The sequence below is a fragment of the Mobula birostris genome, chromosome 1, assembly GCF_030028105.1.
Source record: "Mobula birostris isolate sMobBir1 chromosome 1, sMobBir1.hap1, whole genome shotgun sequence".
Lineage (NCBI taxonomy): Eukaryota > Metazoa > Chordata > Chondrichthyes > Myliobatiformes > Myliobatidae > Mobula > Mobula birostris.
The window spans coordinates 7,532,864-7,558,401 of NC_092370.1; the positions used below are offsets into that span (position 1 = coordinate 7,532,864).

Consider the following 25,538-nt stretch of genomic DNA (forward strand, 5'->3'; position numbering starts at 1 on the left):
GAATGGCTTGTCATATGAGGAGCATTCATAGCTCTGGGCCTGTATTCACTGGAATTCAGAAGAATGAGGGGTGACCTCATTGATACCTACCGAATGGTGAAAGGCCTTGATAGACTGGATGTGGAGAGGATATTCCTTATGGTGGTAGAGTTGAAGACCAGAGGACACAGACTCAGAATAGAGGGGCACCCTTTTAGAATGGGGATAAGGAGGAATTTCTTCAGCCAGAGAGTGGTGAGTCTGTGGAATTCTTTGCCACAGGCAGCTGTGGAGACCAAGTCTTTATGTATATTTAAGGCAAAGGTTGATTTTTAATTGGTCAGAGCATGAAGGCATGTGGGGAGAAGGCAGAAGATTGCAGCTGAGAGAAAAATTGGATCAGCCATGAAGAAATGGCAAAGCAGACTCAATGGTCCAAATGGCCTAATTCTGCTCCTATATCGTACGGGCTTATGTTTTCAGTATTATTTATTTATTTTTATTGGCCCAATTTATCTTCTTTTGCACATTAGTTGTTTATCTGTCTTTGTTTATGTATAGTTTTTAATACGTTCTATTGTATCTCCTTATTTTTGTGTAAATGCCCACAAGAAAATAAATCTCTGGGTTGTATATGCTGACATTTTTTTAAATTAAGTGCAATCGTGAACAATAGCCAGATCAGAAATGCTGATCAAGTCGACTAGTTCCCAAAGAGAACTCTGATAGGCCAATCAGATGGTTCACTGCTGCTCAGAGAACAGGCACGAGGGTCGCTAGCCCCTGTACCCCAGAAACACACCCCAGCGGTGCGGCGGAGGTACGTGCTGTGCATGACCTGATCTGAAAGTGTCATGTTGACTCGTAACAGATCGTGTTCACGGTGGAACAGTTTGGTCAAGGATGGGGTGATCAGCACTGATAATATATGTACATTGATAATAAATTGACTTTGGCTTTGCTGATCCGTTCATACGACTGTCCAGAATGAGCATGAAGCTCTACGTGTGTAATTTCAACATTGCATGTGGATTTCAGTCCTATTTATTGCTGAAGGGTTGTATGTCTGGGACACTGGCCGAGAGGAGAAGAACCCCAGTAACGGTGGATTTGACTACCTCTGTGGCACATTGTGGTTCACTATGACTTTCACAAGAGCAATTTGGGACACTTAATAAAAACTTGCCTTGCTAACAAACCGTGTCTGGGAAATCCAATGCTATGTTATTGCAAGAATGATTAGAGACGAATGGTGGTCTATTTGTACTGTTTTATTCCCTGTGTAGAGAACTGTGTAGAGAAATAAGATGAGAAGGAATTTCTTTAGGTAGAGGGTGGTGAAACTGAGGAACTTATTGCCACAGACGGCTGCGGAGGCCAAGTCATTGGGTACGTTTAAATTGGACATTGATAGTTCAAAATTAGTAAGTGGTGTCAAAGGTTACTGGGAGATTGAGGTTGAGAGGGATAATAAATCAGACATGATGGGATGGTGGAATAAACACGATGGGCTGAATGGCTTAATTCTGCTCCTATGTCTTATGGTTTCATTGTCTAAAAAGTAAATGGCAGGATACTTGGTAGTGTGGAGGAGCAGAGGGATCTAGGGTACGTGTCCACAGATCCCTGAAAGTTGCCTCACAGGTGGATAGGGTAGTTAAGAAAGCTTATGGGGTGTTAGCTTTCATAAGTCGAGGGATAGAGTTTAAGAGTCGCGATGTAATGATGCAGCTCTATAAAACTCTGGTTAGGCCACACTTGGAGTACTGTGTCCAGTTCTGGTCATCTCACTATAGGAAGGATGTGGAAGCATTGGAAAGGGTACAGAGGAGATTTACCAGGATGCTGCCTGGTTTAGAGAGTATGCATTACGATCAGAGATTAAGGGAGCTAGGGCTTTACTCTTTGGAGAGAAGGAGGATGAGAGGAGACATGATAGAGGTGTACAAGATAATAAGAGGAATAGATAGAGTGGATAGCCAGCGCCTCTTCCCCAGGGCACCACTGCTCAATACAAGAGGACATGGCTTTAAGGTAAGGGGTGGAAGTTCAAGGGGGATATTAGAGGAAGGTTTTTTACTCAGAGAATGGTTGGTGCATGGAATGCACTGCCTGAGTCAGTGGTGGAGGCAGATACACTCGTGAAGTTTAAGAGACTACTAGACAGGTATATGGAGGAATTTAAGGTGGGGGCTTATATGGGAGGCAGGGTTTGAGGGTCGGCCCAACATTGTGGGCTGAAGGGCCTGTACTGTGCTGTACTATTCTATGTTCTATGTTCTAAAACACACAAGTCTCCAGTCTGTAAATAAACACAATGTAAGCCACTGATATTAGTCTTAAGATGCAATTAAGAAGCAGATCTTTGTGGACAAGAACCGGTAAAATGGTAATTTATGGTTTAGCATCAAGAAAAAAGTAATGTTGCAGAATCCTGGGTTGTTGTATAAGTTAAAGTTCAAAGTTCGAAGTAAGTTTATTATCTGCTTCTGAACCTGGTGGTGTTGGCCCTGATACTCCTGTACCTTCTTCTAGATGGCAGCAGCAAGAAGGGAGCATGACCTGGGTGGTGGGGTCCCTGATGGTGGATGCTGCTTTCCTGTGACAATGCTCTGTGTAGATGTGCTCAATGGTAGGGAGAGCTTTACCCGTGATGAACTGGGACATATCCACTACTTTTTGTAGATTTTTCGTTCAAGGGCATCAGTGTTTCCACACCAGGCTGTGATTTAGCCACTCAATATACTTCCAACTACTCACCTGTAGAAGTTTGTCAAAGTTTTAGATGCCATGCTGTATTTTTGCAAACTCCTAAAGAAGTAGAGGAGCTGTCGTGCTTTCTTTCTAATTGCACTTACCTGCTGGGCCCAGGACAGGTCCTACAAAATAACACCAAGGAACTTAAAGTTGTTGACCCTCTCCTTTTCTGATCCTCTGATGAGAACTGGTTTCCTTCTCCTGAGGTCAATAATAGCTCCTTGATGTTTCTGACATGGGGTAAGCCCAAGCATTTCACTAGCGCCCATCAGTCCCAACTACCCGAACTTAGACAGGACTCACTGTTGTTGGCAGAATCCCAGATGCTGACCAGGAGGCGTATGGGAAGGAGATAGATTGGCTGGTTGAGAGGTGTTGCGACAACATCAGTAAGACCAAGGAGCTGATTGTGGACTTCCGGAAGGGGTAGTCAGGGAACACATTCCACTCCTCATTGAGGGGCGAGTAGTGGAAAGAGTAAGCAGTTTCAAGTTCCTGGGTGTCAGCACCTCAGAGGATCTATCCTGGGTACAACGTGTTGACGCAATTATGATGAAGGCACAACAGAAGGTGCACTTCATTAGGAGTTTGAGGACATTGGTATGTTACCAAAGCTTCAGGCAAATAGCTACAGATATATGGTGGAGAGCATTCTGACAGGCTGCATCACCTTCTGAAATACACAGGACTGCAAGAGGCTGCAGAGGTTTGTAGACTCTTTCATAGGCACAAGCCTTCCCACCAACATCTTCACGAGGCAGTACCTCAGAAAGGAAGCATCCATCATTAAAGACCTTCATCATCTGACACATGCCCTCTTCTCATTGCTACCATCAGGGAGGAGGTACAGGAGCCTGAAGACCTGCGCTCAATCTTTTAGGAACAACATTTTGTCCTCTGTGATCAGATTTCTGAACGGACAATGAATTCATGAACACCACCTCACTATTCCTTTCTTGCACGATTTATTTATTTTTATTGTTTCTTACAGTATTTTTTGTCTTGAACTGTACTGCTGCTATGAAACAACAATTTTCTTGACACACAGTATCGCGCAAAAATCTTGGCAACATGCCTCTATAAAGAGTTAGGGTGCGTAAGATTTTTTCACAGTACTGTATTTGTCATTGTGGAGCAGAGAGTGAGTTTATAAATCTGGTGTGAGCAAAGGATGTTGGGAATGGTGAGGGTGAAGACCGTGGAAGGGGTGTGGGACAGGTGGCAGAGAAGCTGTGCCAGGTGGGTGGAGTGGTGGGGGTGCAGACCTTCCCAGCCCTGAGTCACCAGGGAAGGTTATTTGATTTCAAGCAATTGGTTTATTGATCACTAAAGAATGTCTCCCTGGTGCTTTCTGCTCCCTCCCCTCTTCCTTCCCCTTTTCCCAACCATGATTTCCCTCTCCCTGCCCCCTTCCCACTCTCAGTCCACAATAGAGACTTATATCAGAATCAGAGGCTGTACAGGAGTGAGATATGCCAACTAGTGGAGTGGTGTCACAGCAACAACCTGGCACTCAACGTCAGTAAGACCAAAGAGCTGACTGTGGACTTCAGGAAGGGTAAGACGAAGGAACACATACCAATCCTCACAGAGGGATCAGAAGTGGAGAGTTCCTGGGCGTCAAGATCTCTGAGGATCTGACCTGGTCCCAGCATATCGATGCAGTCATAAAGAAGGCAAGACAGCGACTATACTTCATTAGGAGTTTGAAGAGATTTGGCATGTCAGCAAATACACTCAAAAACTTCTATAGGTGTACGGTGGAGAGCATTCTGACAGGCTGCATCACTGACTGGTCTGGAGGGGCTACTGCACAGGACTGAAAGAAGCTGCAGAAGGTTGTAAATCTAGTCAGCTCCACCTTGGGTACTAGCCTACAAAGTACCCAGGGAGCGGTGTCTCAGGAAGGCAGCATCCTTTATTAAGGACCTCCAGCACCCAGGGCATGCCCTTTTCTCACTGTTACCATCAGGGAGGAGGTACAGAAGCCTGAAGGCACACACTCAGCGATTCAGGAACAGCTTCTTCCCCTCTGCTATCTGATTTCTAAATGGACACTGAACCCTTAGACACTACCTCACTTTTGTTTTAGTATACAGTATTTCTGTTTTTGCAAAATTTTTAATCTATTCAATATACGTAATTGATTTACTTATTTATTATTATTATTATTTTTTCTCTTCTATATTATGTATTGCATTGAACTATTGCTGCTAAGTTAACAAACGTCACATGACATGCTGGTGATAATGAACTTGATTCTGAGGTTTATCATCACTCACGTACACCGTATTTTTTTTATGGCAGCAATACAATGTAATAAATAAAATTACTGTGCAAAAGTTTTAGGCACCCGAGCTATATATATATATATATATACACCTAAGACTTTTGCACAGTGCTGTATGTCAGTGATAATAAACCGGATTCTAATTGACAGCCTCCAATGAGCACAGCCAGCTGTTTTGAGACCTCTCTTGGGAAAACATTTACTTATTGACTGATTGATTGAGATACAGCAGGGAACAGGCCATTCCAGCCCTTCGAGCCGTGTCACCCAGCAATCCTCTGATGTAACCCTAGCCTAACCACAGGACAGTTTACAATGACCAATTAACCTACCAGCCAGTACATCTTTGGACTGTGGGAGGAAACCGGAACACCCAGAGGAAAACTACATGGCCATGGGAAGAATGTACAAACTCCTTTCAGACAGTGGTGGGTAATGAACGTGGGTTGCCAGTACTGTAAAGCGTTGTGCTACCGTGCCATTACTAAGCCGATAGATAAGAAGGTTAATGGATGTGCTTGAAGACTTCTTGAAGAAAGGCAGCATCCCTACTGACTCCAATCCCAAGTCGGCTGAATAAGGAGGACTACGAGTTTTCAGGATAGCATTGAGGACCTCGGGTCTGGGGCACCCCAAAGCCCTGGGTGAGCAACAGAAAGAGTGCATCTATCTCACAAACCAACTGCTCAGCTGTCCCTTCAGTCACCTCTGGCCCCATCCGTGGATTAGTCTGCAGTTCCCACATTGGTCCCGCCAGGCACCTTGGCTACCATAAGACCATGGTACACAGTACTGATCCTGAGGGTCTACCCCAGCAGAGGATCGCAAGCTATACAGTTTTACAATAATGCCTCTTGGCCGAGCAAGTGAAGTGCAGTTAATCCGACCTTTAAAAGGTCTACAATTTACCTTTGCTCCCGGTAGTCCCGGCTTGCCAATTGGACCTTGATCACCCTGCAAACAAGTACATATTATTGATTTTTCTTGTGGAAAACAGAGAGGTCCCATTTAATCCAAAAATACTAGAAAAGGCCCAATAGCATTAGCAGAGAGCCTCACATTCTTGATTAGTTATACTTTATACTTTATTGTCACCAAACAGTTGGTACTAGAACGTACAATCATCACAGCGATATTTGATTCTGCGCTTCACACTCCCTGGATTACAAATATTAAATATTAAAAATAGTTGAAATTAGTAAATATTAAAAAAATTAAATTATAAATCATAAATAGAAAATAGAAAAATGGAAAGTAAGGTAGTGCAAATAAACCAAGAGACAGGTCCGGATATTTGGAGGGTACGGCCCAGATCCGGGTCAGGATCCGTTCAGCAGTCTTATCACAGTTGGAAAGAAGCTGTTCCCAAATCTGGCCGTACGAGTCTTCAAGCTCCTGAGCCTTCTCCCGGAGGGAAGAGGGACGAAAAGTCTGTTGGCTGGGTGGGTCGTGTCCTTGATTATCATAGTTAAGATGGCGTATGGTGTGCTGGCCTTCATTAGTTGGGGGATTGAGTTCAGGAGCTGAGAGGTCATGTTGTACTTCTGGTCTGGTTAGACCACACTTGGAGTATTGTGCCCAATTCTGGTCATCCGACTGGAAGTCCCTACAAATGCGTATGCAGGGCCCTTGGTATTATCAAGGATCCCATCCAACCAACATCCTCTTTGACATCCTACCATCAGGCAGGAGACCATGATGCATAAAGACAAGAACAGTCAGGATGGGAAACAGCTTCATCCCTCAGGCCACTAGGTGTCTGACATTCCTGCTGCATCACATTCGGCGTGGCACCGGTTAATTTGTTCTGTACTCTATTCAATTTATGCACTTTACTTTGTTTATTTATGCAGAACTCATTTGTAGATTTAATACTTACTTTCCTAAGTTATTATGTGTGTTATCTGTACAACTGTGCTTTGCATCCTGGTTCATCTCATTTGGCGGTATACTCCTATATAGTTAAATGACAATAAACTTGACTTGCGAAGAAAAATGTAGAAGCTTTCGAGGGGGTGTAGAGGAGATTTACCAGGATGCTGCCTTGATTAGAGAGTGTATCTTATGAGGATAGGTTGAGTGAGCTTGGACTTTTCTCTTTGAGGTGTCGGAGAATGAGAGTCACCTGATAGTGGTGTATAAGAGGCATAGATGGGGTAGACAATCATCATCTTTTTCTCAGGGTGGCTTTGGCCAGTATCAGAGAAGTGTGTAAACTCAGTATGGAGGGATGTCGAAGTAGGTCTCTTACACAGAGATGAGAGACGCACTGCCAGGGTTGCTGGTAGAGGCAGACATTTAAAAAAAACTTAGATAGGACATGGGTGAACAAAAAAAATGGAGGATTATAGACTGGCTAAGAAGATGAATTAGATTTATCATGAAGAAGGTTTATGTAGGTCAGCAACGCATATAAACATGATGAAATATTTGAATGGTATGGGAAAATTGCCTTTACTTTCTGATAAAAATTCACTGTGGAGACCAGTTTGGGACTACACACTCATTCACCTCACTGTGTTTTCATGACTTACCTTTTGCCCTTTGGATCCTGGTTTGCCAGAAGTCCCATCCACTCCTGGAGATCCTATTGGACCCTGCAACAAATGAACAGTATCTTAATAGAGGGCAAGGCAACATATCATAACCTCAGCATTGCAACCACAAGAGATTCTGCAGATATCCAGAGTATCACACAAAAAATGCTGGAGGAATTCAGCATGTCGGGCAGTATCCTTATGAAAACAGGTTGAATGAACTCGGCCTTTTCTCCTTGGAGCGACGGAGGATGAGAGGTGACCTGATAGAGGTGTATAAGATGATGAGAGGCATTGATCGTGTGGATAGTCAGAGGCTTTTTCCCTGGGCTGAAATGGTTGCCACAAGAGGACACAGGTTTAGGGTGCTGGGGAGTAGGTACAGAGGAGATGTCAGGGGTAAGTTTTTTACACAGAGAGTGGTGAGTGCGTGGAATGGGCTGCCGGCAACGGTGGTGGAGGCAGCTATGATAGGGTCTTTTAAGAGACTTCTGGACAGGTATATGGAGCTCAGAAAAATAGAGGGTTATATGTAACGTCAGGTAATGTCTCAGGTAAGGACATGTTCGGCACAGCTTTGTGAGCCAAAGGGCCTGTATTGTGCTGTAGGTTTTCTATGTTTCTACGTTTCATCCATGGAATTGAACAAACAGTTGATGCTTTGGGCTGAGTCTCTTCTTCAGGACTGGAAAGGAAGGGGGAAGAAGCCAGATTAAGATGGTGGCGGGAGGGAAAGGTGTGGAAGTTGGCAGGTAATAAGTGAAGTCAGGTGAGAGGGAAGATGGGTAGTTAGGGGAGGGGGGATGAAGTAAGAAGCTAGGATGTGATAGGTGGAAAAGGTAAAGAGTTGAAGAAGAAGGAATCTGATAGGAGAGGAGAGTGGACCTTGGAAGAAAGGGATGGAGGAGGGGCACCAATGGCAGATGATAGGCAGGTGAGGAAAAGAGAAGGGTTAAGAGGGGAGCTAGAATGGGGAATGGAAAAAGGGAGAAGGGGGAGGGGATAAATTTTCTTACTTGCAACGTTACAAAATCAGTATTGCAACATGATCTTGATGCTCAACACACTGCAAAATAATGCTGACAATAACACCTTTCTAATTGCTGCTACCGTACTTCTTTGCAAACTTGGTAGTTCCGTGTCCGTTCTCACAACCCTGGAGCTTTTTGTATTGGAGACACAATAGATTCTGCAGATGCTGAAATCCGGAACAACACACACAAAGTGCTGGAGGAACTCAGTAATTAGGGCAGCATCCACGGAAATGAATAAACAGTTGATGTTCCAGTCCTGATGAAGGGTCTTGGCCCAAAATGCTGACTGTACATTCCCCTCCATAGATGCTGCCTGACCTGCTGAGTTCCTCCTGCATTTTGCGTGCGTTGCTCAGCTATTTGCATTACTCTGCTTTCAACTTTGTGGGCTTAGTGTATTGAATAGAGAAGCCCAGGTACTGATTATCGAGTGCAGGAGGAAGAATTCGTTATTATGAAGACCCACACTCATCGTTTCAGGAACCACATCTTCCCCTCCACCATCAGATTCAGAATGGACAAAGAATCCATAAACATTTATTCATTCATTGTGTTGGCACGTGGCCAAGTGGTTAAGGCGTCGGTCTAGTGATCTGAAGGTCACTAGTTCGAGCCTCAGTTGAGGCAGCGTGTTGTGTCCTTCAGCAAGGCACTTAAACCACACATTGCTCTGCGATGACACCGGTGCCAAGCTGTATGGGTCCTAATGCCCTTCCCTTGGACAACATCGGTGGCGTGGAGAGGGGAGACTTGCAGCATGGGCAACTGCCGGTCTTCCATACAACTTTGCCCAGGCCTGCGCCCTGGAAACCTTCCAAGATGCAAATCCATTGTCTCACGAGATTAATGGATGCCTATATTCATTCATTATGTGCTATGTCATATGATGTGGGTGATCATGGTCTTACCATGACCATGTTTGTTCTTGGCAAATTTTTCTACGGGTGTGGTTTGCCATTGCCTTCTTCAAGGCAGTGTCTTTACAAGATGGGTGACCCCAGCCATTATCAATACTCTTCAGAGATTGCCTGCCAGTGGTTGGTCGCATAACCAGGACTTGTGATATACACCGGCTGCTCGTACCACCATCCACCATCTGTCCCAGCAGCGGATTTTTCCCTTGGGGTTTACCCCCAAAATCTCCCCCATGAGTGGGTATAGCCGCGAGGCAGCAGAGGTTTGAGATCAGAGATTTCTCTCTCCTAGATGAGTTGCCAACCACGGCTGACAAGCCCCATCTGCCCAAAGTGACGGGTTTTTAAGGCACTAGTAACCCTCCTCTGCCACTTCTCCTGTCAGTCGAAATGGTTCCGCAGGGCTTAGTAACTGAACCAGATGTGAAGGACAGGAGCTGGCATTCTGAATGAGTTATAAATATGCATGCTGGGTTTCAGCTACCAAGAAAAACATGATGCATAGCTTCTCAGAACAAAGAGATGTCACCTTCCACAAGCCATCATGGATGCACAGTTTTGCTTCATTTTGGATTTGCACTGCCCCAGATTAATGCAGAACACGTACTTGCCAGAGCAGTATAACATCACAGTGCAGCTAACCATTAGGAATCACAATCTTGATAAATTGAACAGGCTGAATTTTCTCTTGGATTAAATACCTGGTCCAGCCATTTTGATCTCACGGCCAAGAGGGCTACCCAGTGCCTCTACCTCCTCAGGAGGCTGAAGAAATTCAGCGAGTCCCTGTCAATTCTTACCAATTTTGATCCATGCATCATAGAATACATAGTCTCCGGACACATTCCGACTTGGTATAGTAACTGCTCCGTGTGTGACTGAAGAAAATTGTGGACAGAGTTCAGCACATATCAGTAATCAACCTTCCCTCCAAGGACTCTGTCTGTGCATCTCACTGCCTCAGTAAAGCTGTCAGCATAATCAACGACCTCACCCTTCCTCTCTTTTCCTCTCTCCCATGAGGAAGATGATAAAAAACCTGTAAGCACCTACCACTAGGCCTCGGAAGAGCTTCTGTCGTGCAGTATAAATCTGTGAAATATTGCACTGTATGATAAAAATCAACTCTCAAGCTCACAATCTACCTTGTTATGCTCTCGTAATTTATAGTTTATCTGCACTGCACTTTAGATGATAAGACATAGCAGCAGAATTAGGCCATTCAGCCCATCAAGTCTGCTCTGCCATTTCATCATGGCTGATCCCAGATCCCACTCAACTCCATTCACCTGTCTTCTTGCCATATCTTTTGATGCTCTCACCAATCAGGAAACGATCAACTTCTGCCTTAAATATACCCGCAGACTTGGCCCCCACCACAGTCTGTGGCAGAGCATTCTACAGATCTACTACTCTCTGGCTAAAAAAATTCCTCCTTACCTCTGTTATAAAAGGATGTCCTTCAATTCTGAGGCTGTATCCTCCAGTTCTGGATACCTCCACCACTGGAAACATCCTCTCCAAATCCACCCTCTCTAGTCCTTCCAACATTCGGTAGGTTTCAATGAGATCCCCCCACATTGTTCTAAATTCCAGCGAATATAGGCCCAAAGTTACCAAACGCTCCTCATATGTTAACCCCTTCATTCCCAGAATCATCCTCATGAACCTCCTCTAGACTCTCTCCAACAACAACACAGTCATTCATAGATATAGGGCCTAAAACTGTTGACAATTTTAACAGTTCATGGCCTGTCTAGTGTCTCATAAAGGCTCAACATTATCTCCTTGCTTTTATATTCTATTCCCAGAACGAGGGGTCACAGTTTGAGGATAAAGGGGAAGCCTTTTAGGACCGAGATTAGGAAAAACTTCTTCACACAGAGAGTGGTGAATCTGTGGAATTCTCTGCCACAGGAAACAGTTGAGGCCAGTTCATTGGCTATATTTAAGAGGGAGTTAGATATGGTCCTTGTGGCTAAAGGGATCAGGGGGTATGGAGAGAAGGCAGGTATAGGGTTCTGAGATGGATGATCAGCCATGATCATACTGAATGGCAGTGCAGGCTCGAAGGGCCGAAAGGCCTACTCCTGCACCTATTTTCTATGTTTCTATGTTTCCCCTTGAAATAAATGCCAACATTGCATTTGCCTTCTTTACCACAGACCCAACCTGTGAATTAACCTTCTGGGAGTCAGCCAACCAGGAAAGGCCTCTTTTATTCCCACTTGCTGCCTCCTGCCTGTCAGCTATTCCTCTATCCATGCCAGTAGCTTTCCTGTAATGCCATAGAATTTTAGCTTGCTAAGCAGCCTCATGTGTGGCACATTATTAAATGCTTTCTGAAAATCCAAGTAAATGGCATCCACTTCCTCTCCTTTGTCCACCCTGCTTGTTAATTCCTCGAAGAATTCCAACAGATTCTGGAACCGAATTCGGTGGGAACTGAATTGAAAAGACAGAGGAAGATGTGATCGGCTCACAAAACGAGAAATCTTGGAGACAGTGCGAGATGGAGGATAGGCAGGTGATCGAGAAGGGACGCGCTCAGACTGATGGTTTAAGGTGTGGCTATTTTAATGCGAGGAGTATTATGAACAAAGTGGATTAGCTTAATGCGTGAGTCAGTACTTGGAACTATGATGTTGTGGCCATTGCAGAGACTTGGACGGCTCAGAGGCAGGAATGGTTACTTAGAATGCCAAACTTTAGATATTTCAGAAAGGACAGGGAGGGAGGCAAAAGAGGTGGGGGCGTGGCACTGCTGATCAGACATAGTGTCACGGCTGCAGAAAAGGAGGAAGTCATGGAAGGATTGTCTACGGAGTCTCTGTGGGTGGAAGTTAGGAATAGGAAGGCGTCAATAACTCTACTGGGTGTTTTTTATAGACCTCCCAATAGTAACAGGGACATCGAGGAGCAGATAGGGAGGCAGATTCTGGAAAGATGTAATAATAACAGGGTTGTCATGGTGGGAGATTTTAATTTCCCAAATATCGATTGGCATCTCCCTAGACAAGGGGTTTAGATGGGGTGGAAATTGTTAGGTGTGTTCAGAAAGGTTTTTTGACACATTATGTAGATAAACCAACTAGAGGAGAGGCTGTACTTGATCTGGTATTGGGAATCGAAACTGGTCAGGTGTCAGATCTCTCAGTGGGAGAGAATTTTGGAGATAGTGATCACACTTCTATCTCCTTTACCATAGCATTGGAGAGGGATAGGAACAGACAAGTTAGGAAAGTGTTTAATTGGAGTAAGGGGAAATATGAGGTTATCAGGCAGAAACTTCGAAGCTTAAATTGGGAACAGATGTTCTCAGGGAAAAGTATGGAAGAAATGTGGCAAATGTTCAGGGGATATTTGTGTGGAGTCCTGCATAGGTATGTTCCAATGAGAAAGAGAAAGGGAGTAGAGATAGCCCAGGAAATCAATAACCAATGAGTTTTACTTCAGTAGTTGGTAAATTGATGGAAAAGATCCTGAGAGGCAGGAGTTATGAACATTTGGAGAGGTATTTTATGAATAGGAATAGTCAGCATGGCTTTGTCAAGGGTGGGTTGTGCCTTACGAGCCTGATCGAATTTTTTGAGGATGTGACTAAACACATTGAAGAAGGTAGAGCAGTAGATGTAGTGTATATGGATTTCAGCAAGGCATTTGATAAGGTACCCCCTACAAGGCTTATTGAGAAAGTAAGGAGGCATGGGATCCCAGGAGACATTGCTTTGTGGATCCAGAATTGGCTTGCCCACAGAAGGCAAAGAGTGGTTGTAGACGGGTCATATTCTGCATGGAGGTCGGTGACCAGTGGTGTGCTTCAGGGATCTGTTCTAGGACCCCTACTCTTTGTGATTTTTATAAATGACCTGGTTGAGGAAGTGGAGGGATGAGTTAGTAAATTTGCTGATGACACAAAGGTTGGGGGTGGTGTGGATAGTGTGGAGTTCTGTCAGAGGTTACAGTGGAACATCGATAGGATGCAAAACTGGGCTGAGAAGTGGCAGATGGAGTTCAACCCAGAGAAGTGTGAGGTGGTTCATTTTGGTAGGTCAAATATGATGGCAGAATATGATATTAATGGTAAAACCCTTGGCAGTGTGGAGGATCAGAGGGACCTTGGGGTCCAAGTCCATAGGACACTCAAAGCTGCTGCCCAGGTTGACTCTGTGGTTAAGAAGGCATACGGTGTATTGGCCTTCATCAATCATGGGATTGAGTTTAGGAACCGAGAGGTAATGTTGCAGCTATATAGGACCCTGATCAGACCCCACTTGGAGTACTGTGCTCAGTTCTGGTTGCCTCACTACAGGAAGTATGTGGAAACCATAGAAAGGGTGCAGAGGAGATTTACAAGGATGTTGCCTGAACTGGGGGCATGCCTTATGAGAATAGGGTGAGTGAATTTGGCCTTTTCCTCTTGGAGCGATGGAGGATGAGAGGAGACCTGATAGGGGTGTATAAAATGATGAGAGGCATTGATCATGTGGATAGTCAGAGGCTTTTTCCCAGGGCTGAAATGGCTAGCACGAGAGAGCACAGTTTTAAGGTGTTTGGAAGTAGGTACAGAGGAGATGTCGGGGTAAGTTTTTTACGCAGAGAGTGGTGAGTGCATGGGTGGGCTGCCGGCGATGGTGATGGAGGCGGATACAATAGGGTCTTTTAAGAGACTCATGGATAGGTACATGGAGCTTAGAAAGATAGAGGGCTATGGGTAACCCTAGGTAATTTCTGAGTTAAGGACATGTTTGGCACAGCTTTTGAGCCGAAGGGCCTGTATTGTGCTGGATGTTTTCTATAGAACATAGAACAGTACAGCTCAGTACAGGCCCTTCGGCCCACATTGTTGTCCCAACCCTCAAACCCTGCCTCCCATATAATCCCCCACCTTAAATTCCTCCATATACCTGTCTAGCAGTCTCTTAAACTTCACTAGTGTATCTGCCTCCACCACTGACTCAGGCAGTGCATTCCACGCACCAACCACTCTCTGAGTAAAAAACCTTCCTCTAATATCCCCCTTGAAATTCCCATCCCTTACCTTAAAGCCATGTCCTCTTGTATTGAGCAGTGGTGCCCTGGGGAAGAGGCGCTGGCTATCCACTCTATCTATTCCTCTTAAAATCTTGTATACCTCTATAATGTCTCCTCTCATCCTCCTTCTCTCCAAAGAGTAAAGCCCTAGCTCCCTTAATCACTGATCATAATCCATATTCTCTAAGCCAGGCAGCATCCCGGTAAATCTCCTCTATACCCTTTCCAATGCTTCCACATCCTTCCTCTTGTGAGGGAACCAGAACTGGACACAGTACTCCAAGTCTGGCCTAACCAGAGTTTTATAGAGCTGCATCATTACCTCGTGACTCTTAAACTCTATCCTTCGACTTATGAAAGCTAACACCCCATAAGCTTTCTTAACTACCCTATCCACCTGTGAGGCAACTTTCAGCGATCTGTGGACATGTACCCCGAGATCCCTCTGCTCTTCCACACTACCAAGTATCCTGCCATTTACTTTGTACTCTGCCTTGAAGTTTGTCCTTCCAAAGTGTACCACCTCACACTTCTCCAGGTTGAACTCCATCTGCCACTTCTCAGCCCACTTCTGCATCCTGTCAATGTCTCTCTGCAATCTTTGACAATCCTCTACACTATCTACAACACCACCAACCTTTGTGTCATCTGCAAACTTGCCAATCCACCTTTCTACCCCCACATCCAGGTCGTTAATAAAAATCACGAAAAGTAGAGGTCCAAGAACTGATCCTTGTGGGACACCACTAGTCACAATCCTTCAATCTGAATGTACTCCCTCCACCACGACCCTCTGCTCTCTGCAGGCAAGCCAATTCTGAATCCACCTGGCCAAACTTCCCTGGATCCCATGCCTTCTGACTTTCTGAATAAGCCTACCGTATGGAACATTCCCCAGAAGAGATCCCAATGATCCAAAAATCTAAAACCCTGCTCCCTGTACCAACTCCTCAGCCACGCATTCAACTGCTATCTCCTCCAATTCTTACCATCACTATCACGTAGCACTGGCAGCAATCCTGAGAACGTCACCCTTGAGGTCCTGTCCTTCAGGCTTCTGCCTAGTTCCCAAAACTCACACTTCAGGACCTCATCCCTCTTCCTGCCTATGTCGTTGGTCCCAACATGTATCACGACTTCTGGTTGCTTTCCGTCTCGTACCAGGGTGTCGTGCACCCGGTCAGAGACATCCCGGACCCTGGCACCCGGGAGGCAACAAACCATGCGGGTGTCCTTCTCACGTCCACAAAATCTCCTGTCTGCTCCCCTGACTATAGAGTCTCCAATGACGACAGCTCTCCTCTTCTCCCTCCCACCCTTCTGCACCACCGGGTCAGACTCAGTGCCGGAGGCTCTGCCACCGTGGCTCACACCTGGTCGGTCATCCCCGCCAACAGTATCCAGGACGGTAAACTTATTATTCAGGGGAATGGCTACAGGGGTGCTCTGCACTACCTGTCTGCTCACCTTCGCTTTCCCCCCTCTGACTGTCACCCAACAACCTGCTTCCGACATCCTAGGTGTGACTACCTCCCTGTAGCTCTCATCTATGACTGCCTCATTCTCCCTTATGAGTTGAAGGTCATCCAGCTGCTGCTCCAGATTCCTTACATGGTCTTCCAGATCGCCCAGCCGTATGCACTTCTGACAGATCTGACTCTGCGGGAGAGGGGAGTTCCCCCAAGACCGCCACATCTCACGTGAGAGGCACATCACCATCTCAGGAGGCATTGTAAAGACTAACTGCAAGCAAGCTTGTCCTCTGCCTCTTCTCGTCGAAGCCTCTCGAGTCAAAGCCTCAAAAGCTCCACTCCTTCACTGGTTCGCTCACTCACTGGCCGCTCCGCTTGAGCTATCCCTCTATTTATTTGTCTGGGCTTTTCAAACTGCTTGGTCACGTGACCTCAATTGCCCAATCAGCTGCTTTCTGCTGAGTCTGAGCTATTCAAATCTTCATTGACTTGATTGCACAGTCCAGCTGCCAAAACTGCCAGAATCTCCTGTAAATCTCCTGCTCCCTGACACTCACGGACTTCTGGCACACTGCTGGTGTCTTCCACAGTGAAGACAGATGCAGAGTACCCATTAAGTTCATTTGCCATTTTTTTGTCCCCTATTACTACCTCACCAGCATAATTTTCCAGAGGTTCAATATCAACTCCCACCTCCCTTTTACTCTTTATATAACTGAAAAAACATTTGGTCTCCTGCTTTATATTATTGGCTAGTTTGCCCTCATATTTCATCTTTTCCCTTCTTATAGCTGCTTTAGTTGCCTTTTGTTTGATTTTAAAAGCTTCTCAATCATCCAGCTTCCCATTCACTTTTGCTACCTTACATGCCCTTTCCTTGGCTTTTATGCAGTCCTTAACTTCCATTGTCAGCCACAGTTGCTTACCTTGGCCATTTGAGTACTCCTTCTTCTGTGGGACATATCTATCCTGCACCTTGTGAACTATTCTCAGAAACTTCAGCCATCCCTGCTCTGCCATGACTTCCTCTGTAGATTTTACACTTTACTCTGCATTGTTATTGGTTTACCTTTTTCCAGTCAGTGTACTGTATAATGATTGGATCTGTATGAATATTGTGCAAGACAAGTTTTTCCCTGTATCTTGGTAGATGTGACAACAATAAACCAATTCCAAATAACTTTCCAGTCCTGATGAAGGGTTTTGGCCCAAAAAGTCGACTGTTTACTCTTTTCCATAGATGCTGCCTGACCTGCTGAGTTCCTCCATCAGTTTGTGTGTGTTGCTCTGGATTTCCATCACCTGCGGAATCTCTTGGGTTTACCAAACAAAGATTGTTCTCTTGTCTGATAGGAGTAGATCTGAACAACCCAGATAACTTTAATTCCCCGAAGATCAGGAGAAAGAGGGAGGACCTTACAGAGGAATATAAAACTATGAAGAGTGTAGGTAGGGTAAATGCAAGCAGACTTTTCCCGCTGAGGTTGGATGAGACTAGTAATGGTTCAAGGTAAAAGGTGAAATGTTTAAGGGGAAACCTGAGAGCGAACATCTTCACTCAGAGGGTGGTGAGAGTGTGCAACGAGCTGCCAGTGCGAGTGGTGGTTACGGAGTTGATTTCAACATGGAGAGCTTTGGATAGGAACATGAATGGGAGGGGTATGGAGTGCTGTTGTCTGGATGCCTGTTGATAGGACTAAGCAGACTGGCTTGTCATGAACTAGATGGGCTGCAGGGTCTGCTTCTCTATTGCACTGCTTTACAACTCTATGAATACTTTACCAGAACTGCTTGTTCTTTCATCAAAATGCCCGCAAGATGTTCCATTCTGGGCAGTCAACAGGAACGGAAAGGAAAGCAGTCTCGAGGAAGACGAATACCAAGGAATGGATGAACGTGGCATCTACTTACTGGCTGACCCGAACCTCCGTCTTGTCCAGGATAACCAGGAGGACCGCGTGGACCCGGGGCACCAACGAGGCTTGGGTTCTCGGCTTCAGGTGGAGCTGGGTTTCCTGGCAGTCCCGGCAAACCCGGGGGGCCTGGCGGTCCTGGAGGACACTGCGGATGGGCACAGACAGCTACACTTGTAGTAATGGGTCAAAGTTCATAGTTCAAAGTTAATTTTGTATCAAAGTACATATGCTACCTTGAGATTCATTTCTTTGCAGGGATTCACAGTAGAACAAAGAAATACAGCAGAATCAATGAGAAGCTACACGCAAAGACTGACAAGCAAAAGAAGAAAAAGTGTGCAGATACAAAAATAATAAGAATAGACATCAGCAAGGAAGCGTTGAACACCTGGCTCAGAGTAGCAGACCTCGTCCTAGAAACAGAGGGCTTCCTTGTGGTAATATAGGACCGGGTGGTTAACATAAAAAAATGATCAAAATTCATAATAAAAGACCAATAAATGCAGAAAATACCAAAGAAACTTGAAATAATCCAACACATTACAGGATCCTGCAGCTGTTTAACTCAATCTGATTACTTACATGGGCACAATTAAGAGGCAAACATCATTCACAAAAAAATCTTGCTTTAAAATACAAACTCATAAAAGGATCCATACAAGCCTTCTCCAGTTTCCGAGTCAGAGTCCCACAAATTATATTACGACTGATCCGTTATTACAGATAGGACAATCACTAATAACCATCTGGATTTAATTTTACAGGATGAATAAGCAAGAACAACTCATTTAATAGATATAGCCATTTCAATCAAACATAACTTGCAGAAATCAATAAGTGAAAGACACCAGAAATATATTGAATTAAAAGAGGAAATTGAAAGACTATGGAACATGAACAGAGTATACAGTGGTGAGAAGAGAGTAGAATGGGTGTTGGTTTCTTGTGGGAGTGTTCTTTGTAGATGAGCTCAGAGGTGTGGGAGGGCTTCTCCTGTGATGGCTGAGCTCTATCCACTACTTTCTGTAGGCTTTTCCATTCTTGGTAACCACTCTAGTAAACCTGAAATCCTCGTTCATTATCCCAGAGAAATCACACTTGGAAGATTGTGTTTGGTTCTGGTCACCTCATTATAGGAAGGATTTGGAATCTTTAGAGAAGGTGCAAACCGATTTACCAGACTGATGCCTGGACCAAAGGCATGTCTTATGAAATAGGTTATAGTGCCTATGCCAGCTCTGGGCTCGACTCTTGTGAAATACCAGCAAACAATATTAATGCTGCACTCTGGGTCCAGGTATTGCTCTTTATTCATAGGGCCATCAAATATAGGAGCAGAATAAAGTCGTTTGACCCATTGGGTCTGCTCCACCATTTCCTCATGGCTGACCCATGTCCCTCTCAGCCCCAATCCCCGGCTTTTCAACCATATCCTTCAATGGCCTGACCAATCAAGAATCTATCAACCTCTGCCTTAAAAAGTGTAGGGTCATGCATTTTGGTAGAAGAAATGAAAGGGTTGACTATTTTCTAAATGGAGAGAAAATACAAAAATCAGAGATGCAAAGGGACTTGGGAGTCCTTGTGCAGGATACCCTAAAGGTTAATTTGTAGGTTGAGTCTGTGGTGAGGAAGGCAAATGTGACATTTAGTATTCATTTCAAGAGGACTAAAATATAAATGTAAGGATGTAATGTTGAGAGTTTATAAAGCACTGGTGAGGCCTCACTTGGAGCATGTATGTGTGTGTGTATATATATATATATATAGAGAGAGAGAGAGAGAGAGAGAGAGAGAAATAACACCAGCTCGTTCCTAGTCGAGTCCTCCAGACCCTGTAAGTGAAATAGCAACCTGAATCATCTCCCTGGCGAGGTCACTGTCATCTAGTCCAGAACCATCAGCATCGATGAACTTCGTCTGGGGAAGGACAGAGAAAAATTAAAAGCCTAATCATGCACTTTAGGGCAAGAATAATCTTTCCATAGCTATCAAAATTTAATTGATGTGTTTGACACGCCAGTACACGTGGCTACAGGGAGAAGGCAAGAGAATGTATTTGAGAGGAAAAATAGATCAGCCATAATGGAATGATGGAACAGATTCGATGGGCCAAATGGCCTGATCCTGCTCCTGTGTTTATGACCATAAGACCATAAGACATAGGAGCAGAATTAGGCCATTCAGCCCATCTAGACTACTCCACTATTCCATCATCGCTGATCCCAGATTCCACTCAACCCCATACACCTGCCTTCTCACCATATCCTTTGATGTCCTGACCGATCAAGAAACTATCAATTTTCACTTTAAATATACACTCGGTCTTGACCTCCACAGTTGCCTGTGGCAGAGAATTCTACAGATTCACTACTCTCTGGCTAAAACAAATTCCTCCTTGCCTCTGTTCCAAGTGGTCATCCCTCAATGTTGACGCAGTGCCCTCTAGTTCAGAGCACCCCCACTACAGGAAACATCCTCTCCACATCCACCTGATCTAGTCCTTCCAACATTCGGTAGGTTCCAATGAGATCCCCATACATTCTTCTAAATTCCAGTGAGTACAGGCCCAAAGCTGCCAGACACCCCTCATATGTTAACCCCTTCGTTCCCGGAATCATCCTCGTGAACCTCCTCTGGACTCTCTCCAATGACAACATGTCTTTTCTGAGATATGGGGCCCAAAACTGTTGTCAATTCTGCAAGTGTAACCTGACTTGTGTCTTATAACGTCTCAGCATTATCTCCTTGCTTTTATATTCTATTCCCCTTGAAATGAATGCCAAATTACATTTGCCTTCTTTATCACAGACTCGACCTGTAAATTAACCTTCCGGGAGTCTTGCACGAAAACTCCTAAGTCCCTCTGCACCTCTGATGTTTGAATTTTCTCCCCATTTATATAATAGTCTGTGCTTTTGTTCCTGTTACCAAAATGCATTATCATACATTTCCCAACACTGTATTCCATCTGCTACTTTTTTACCTATTCTTCCAATTCGTCTAAGTCCTGCTCAAATCGCATTGCTTCCTCAGCACTACCTACCCCTCCACCTGCCTTCATATCATCTGGAAACTTTGCTACCAAGCCATCAATTCCGTTATCTAAATCATTGATTATGGTGTTACCAGCAGAACCCCTGTCATTCCGACCCTCACTGCTAAAAACCCCTCACTCTCAGTGTCCTAGTGTGGACAATGAGATGTGGACTGAGCACACAGGTCATTCCGTAAGCAGTGGCACATGGCGTGACTTCCAGGTGCATCACCAGTAACAAGTGGAAGCCTACTAAACTAAAGCAAGCTATGGTGATCGGCTTGGTTACAGACAGTTCTTTCAGTGTGTGCTGAACTTCACTCACGAGCCTTGGTGGTGGGCCAGGTGGTCCAGGTGGTCCCGGCAGGCCAGGAGGTCCTGGTGAACCAGCGATCCCTGGGTCGCCCTGAAGAGAGTGGAAGACAGTGGTCAGTCGCCACGCAACTCACAACGACATTTCGGAAAGCAAAGCCGCAGGGCAATCCAGCCTTTAGTTCACTCGCGGCAAATCATGGGAAAAAAAATCAACTTTCTTTGCCATATACATTCACACAAATTGCGAATTTGCTGTGTGTGTTGGTCAGGGCACAACACGCACCAAAAAACCAACAACATTCAACAATTATACAGTATGAGAATAAATACATAAACATTAGCATGTATTTACGATGTAAACAGTGTAATAAAAAGTAGTTTAAGGTGTTTACAGTCAGTGCGGTGACTGTGGTAATAGATAGAGGGGGTGGGGTGGTTAGCTGGAATGGTTGATCAGATTAATTGCCTGGGGAAGAAATTTTTAAGGTGGCGTGAAGTATTTGTTTTAATAGTCCGATTGACTTTTCCAGAAGGGAGATTTTGGAAAAGGCAGGTTTCTGGGTGGGTAATGTCTACCCAGCAAATTTCCAGCTAGAATCATTGCTGTGATTACTGGTGCACACGTAACACGTTCCCTGCTTCACCACGATCAGCCATCAGCCTCTCTGAATGCAACTGCAGGGTTAAAGTACATTGTTCTCCCATTGGTGACGACTCGAGACGACTAGAATGTGAGAGCAAGGATGTGATGCTGAGGCTTTATAAGGCATTGGTCAGACTCCATACTGTGAGCAGTTTTGAGCCCCTTCTCTAAGAAAGAATGTGTTGGCATTGGAGGGGTTCCAGGGAGATTCACGAGAATGAACCCAGGAATGAAAGGATTAATGTATAAAGAGTGTTTGATGGCTCTGGCCTGTACACGCTGGAGTTTAGAAGAATGACAGGGGATCTCATTGAAACCTATCGAATATTGCAAGGGTAAGAAAGAGTAAACACTTAGAGGATGTTTACTGTAGTGTGTGATTCTGGGACTAGAGGGCATGGCCTCAGAACAGAAGGGTGCTCCTTTAGGACAGAGATGAGGAGGACCTTCTTTAGCCGGAGGTTGGCAAGTCTGTGGACTTCGTTTCCACAAATGACTGTGGAGACCAAGTCATTGAGTAATTTAAGGCGGAGGTTAATAGGTTACTGATGAGTCAGGGCATCAAAGGTTAGGGGAAGAAGGCAGGAGAATGGGGTTGAAAGGAATAATAAATCAGACATGATAGAATGGCAGAGCAGATTCGATGGGCTGAATGGCCTAATTCCTCTCCTATGTCTTATGGTGTGTTTTCCTCAGTTTCTGCACATGTACTAACTGTACATCTTTGGAATGTGGGAGGAAACTGGAGCACCTGAAGAAAACCATAAGACCATAAGATCATAGAGCACAGGAACAGAATTAGGCCCTTTGGAACATCATAGTTGATTTATTATCCCTTTCAACCCCATTTCTGCCTTCTGCCTATAACCCTTGTCACCCTAATCAGGAACCTATCAACCTCTGCTTTAAATATACCCAATGACTAGGCCTTCGCAGCCTCCTGTGCCATGAATTCACACCCTTACAGATAGCGGCAGAACTGGACACGGGTCATTATGTTGATCACTACACTAACGTGCCTTCCTAGTTGTGCCTGAGCTTTACAAGGTTCCATACAGTAGGCTTATTCAGAAAGTCAGAAGGCATGGGATCCAGGGAAGTTTGGCCAGGTGAATTCAGAATTGGCTTGCCTGCAGAAGGCAGAGGGTGGTGGTGGAGGGAGTACATTCGGATTGGAGGGTTGTGACTAGTGGTGTCCCACAAGGATCTGTTCTGGGACCTCTACTTTTCGTGATTTTTATAAACAACCTGGATGTGGGGGTAGAAGGGTGGGTTGGCAAGTTTGCAGACTACACAAAGGTTGGTGGTGTTGTAGATAGTGTAGAGGATTGTCGAAGATTGCAGAGAGACATTGGTTGGATGCAGAAGTGGGCTGAGAAGTGGCAGATGGAGTTCAAACCGGAGAAGTGTGAGGTGGTAACACTTTGGAAGGACAAACTCCAAGGCAGAGTACAAAGTAAATGGCAGGATACTTGGTAGTGTGGAGGAGCAGAGGGATCTGGGGGTACATGTCCACAGATCCCTAAAAGTTGCCTCACAGGTGGATAGGGTAGTTAAGAAAGCTTATGGGGTGTTAGCTTTCATAAGTCGAGGGATAGAGTTTAAGAGTCGCAATGTAATGATGCAGCTCTATAAACCTCTGGTTAGGCCACACTTGGAGTACTGTGTCCAGTTCTGGTCGCCTCACTATAGGAAGGATGTGGAAGCATTGGAAAGGGTACAGAGGAGATTTACCAGGATGCTGCCTGGTTTAGAGAGTATGCATTATGATCAGAGATTAAGGGAGCTAGGGTTTTACTCTTTGGAGAGAAGGAGGATGAGAGGAGACATGATAGAGGTGTACAAAATAATAAGAGGAATAGATAGAGTGGATAGCCAGCGCCTCTTCCCCAGGGCACCACTGCTCAATACAAGAGGACATGGCTTTAAGGTAAGGGGTGGGAAGTTCAAGGGGGATATTAGAGGAAGGTTTTTTACTCAGAGAGTGGTTGGTGCGTGGAATGCACTGCCTGAGTCAGTGGTGGAGGCAGATACACTAGTGAAGTTTAAGAGACTACTAGACAGGTATATGGAGGAATTTAAGGTGGGAGGCAGGGTTTGAGGGTCGCTACAACATTGTGGGCCGAAGGGCCTGTACTGTGCTGTACTATTCCATGTTCTATGTTTACATAATCAGGTGACATAGAAGCATTTATGGACAGAGATGTATTGACTGCCACTGAAGCTTGGTGTAGCTCAGGGTGGCAATGACCATTTTATCTGTGAACCTGCTGCCTAAGTGATCAGCAGATCCTGAGGTGAGCGACAGAAGTCAGGTCAGAGCGGAATCTGTGTGACACACACAAAATGATGGAATAAGCCAGCTGGTCAGGCAGCGTCTATGGAAATAGCTTTGATAGGCCTCAGCTCGAAATGTCAACTGTTTATTCCTCTCCCTGGATGCTGCCTGACCTGCTGAGTTCCTTCAGCATTTTGCCTGTGTAACTTTGTTGTATGTTGATTCACATTGTGGATTTTGCATTTCTAATTGCATTCTATGATATTGTTTGTTAGTTATGTGCTGTGTCATATGATGTAGGCTATCATGGTCTTTCCATGACCATGACTTCTCTTGGCAAATATCACTGGACAACAAATTTTTTCAGAAGTGTTGCTTCCTCAGATTTTTTCTTTGTTTGCCAGAGACCATTTGAAACTGAATACAAATATAATTTCAGACTACTTGTATCACTTAGGAATTTGAAGAAACAAGAAATTAACTTCTGTTATTGAATATAATGAATTTAATTGCACAATGATGCTGATTGCTGTTGAATAATTCAACTGTAGGCTGCCTCATAATAATAATGAGGCCGCCTACAGAGAAGTCATCTCTCTGACACAGTGGTGTCAAGAAAACAACCTCTCCCTCAATGTCACAAAAACAAAGGAGCTGGTTGTGGATTACAGGAGGAATGGAGACAGGCTAACCCCTATTGACATCAGTGGATCTGGGGTTGAGAGGATGAACAGCTTCAAGTTCCTCAGTATGCACATCATGGTGTGGTTTGTACAGTGCTTTTTTCACCTCAGACAGTTGAGGAAGTTTGGTATGGGCCCCCAAATCCTAAGAATTTTCTACAGGGGCACAGTTGAGAGCATCCTGACTGGCTGCATCACTGCCTGGTATGGGAACTGTACCTCCCTTAATCGCAGGACTCTGCAGAGAGTGGTGCGGACAGCCCAGCGCATCTGTAGATGTGAACTTTCCATGATTCAGGACATTTACAGAGATAGGTATGTAAAAAGGGCCTGAAGGATCATTGGGGATCTGAGTCACCCCGACCACAAACTGTTTCAGCTGCTACTATCCAGGAAACGGTACCGCAGCTTAAAAGCCAGGACCAACACGCTCCAGGACAGCTTCTTCCACCAGGCCATCAGATCGATTAATTCATGCTGACACAACTGTATTTCTATGTTACTTTGACTATCTTGTTGTACATAATATTTATTATAAATTACTATAAATTGCACATTGCACATTTAGATTGAGATGTAACATAAAGATGTTTACTCCTCATGTAAATGAAGGATGTAAGAAATAAAGTCAATTCAATTCAATTCAAGC

General features: G+C 44.8%; 1 protein-coding gene across 2 annotated transcripts in view; it reads right to left on the reverse strand.

Annotated features, from left to right (window-relative positions):
* The window catches only part of LOC140194776 (collagen alpha-1(XV) chain-like), a 333,668-nt gene that overhangs the window by 106,189 nt on the left and 201,941 nt on the right, over nt 1-25,538 (reverse strand). For both annotated transcript variants that reach the window (XM_072252059.1, XM_072252067.1), the window contains exons 11-15: nt 21,296-21,376; nt 19,788-19,853; nt 17,929-18,078; nt 7,561-7,623; nt 5,936-5,980 (exon numbers count right to left, since the gene is read on the reverse strand). In XM_072252059.1, the coding sequence (XP_072108160.1) occupies nt 5,936-5,980; nt 7,561-7,623; nt 17,929-18,078; nt 19,788-19,853; nt 21,296-21,376 (405 nt within the window). The remainder of the gene's footprint in view (nt 1-5,935; nt 5,981-7,560; nt 7,624-17,928; nt 18,079-19,787; nt 19,854-21,295; nt 21,377-25,538) is intronic.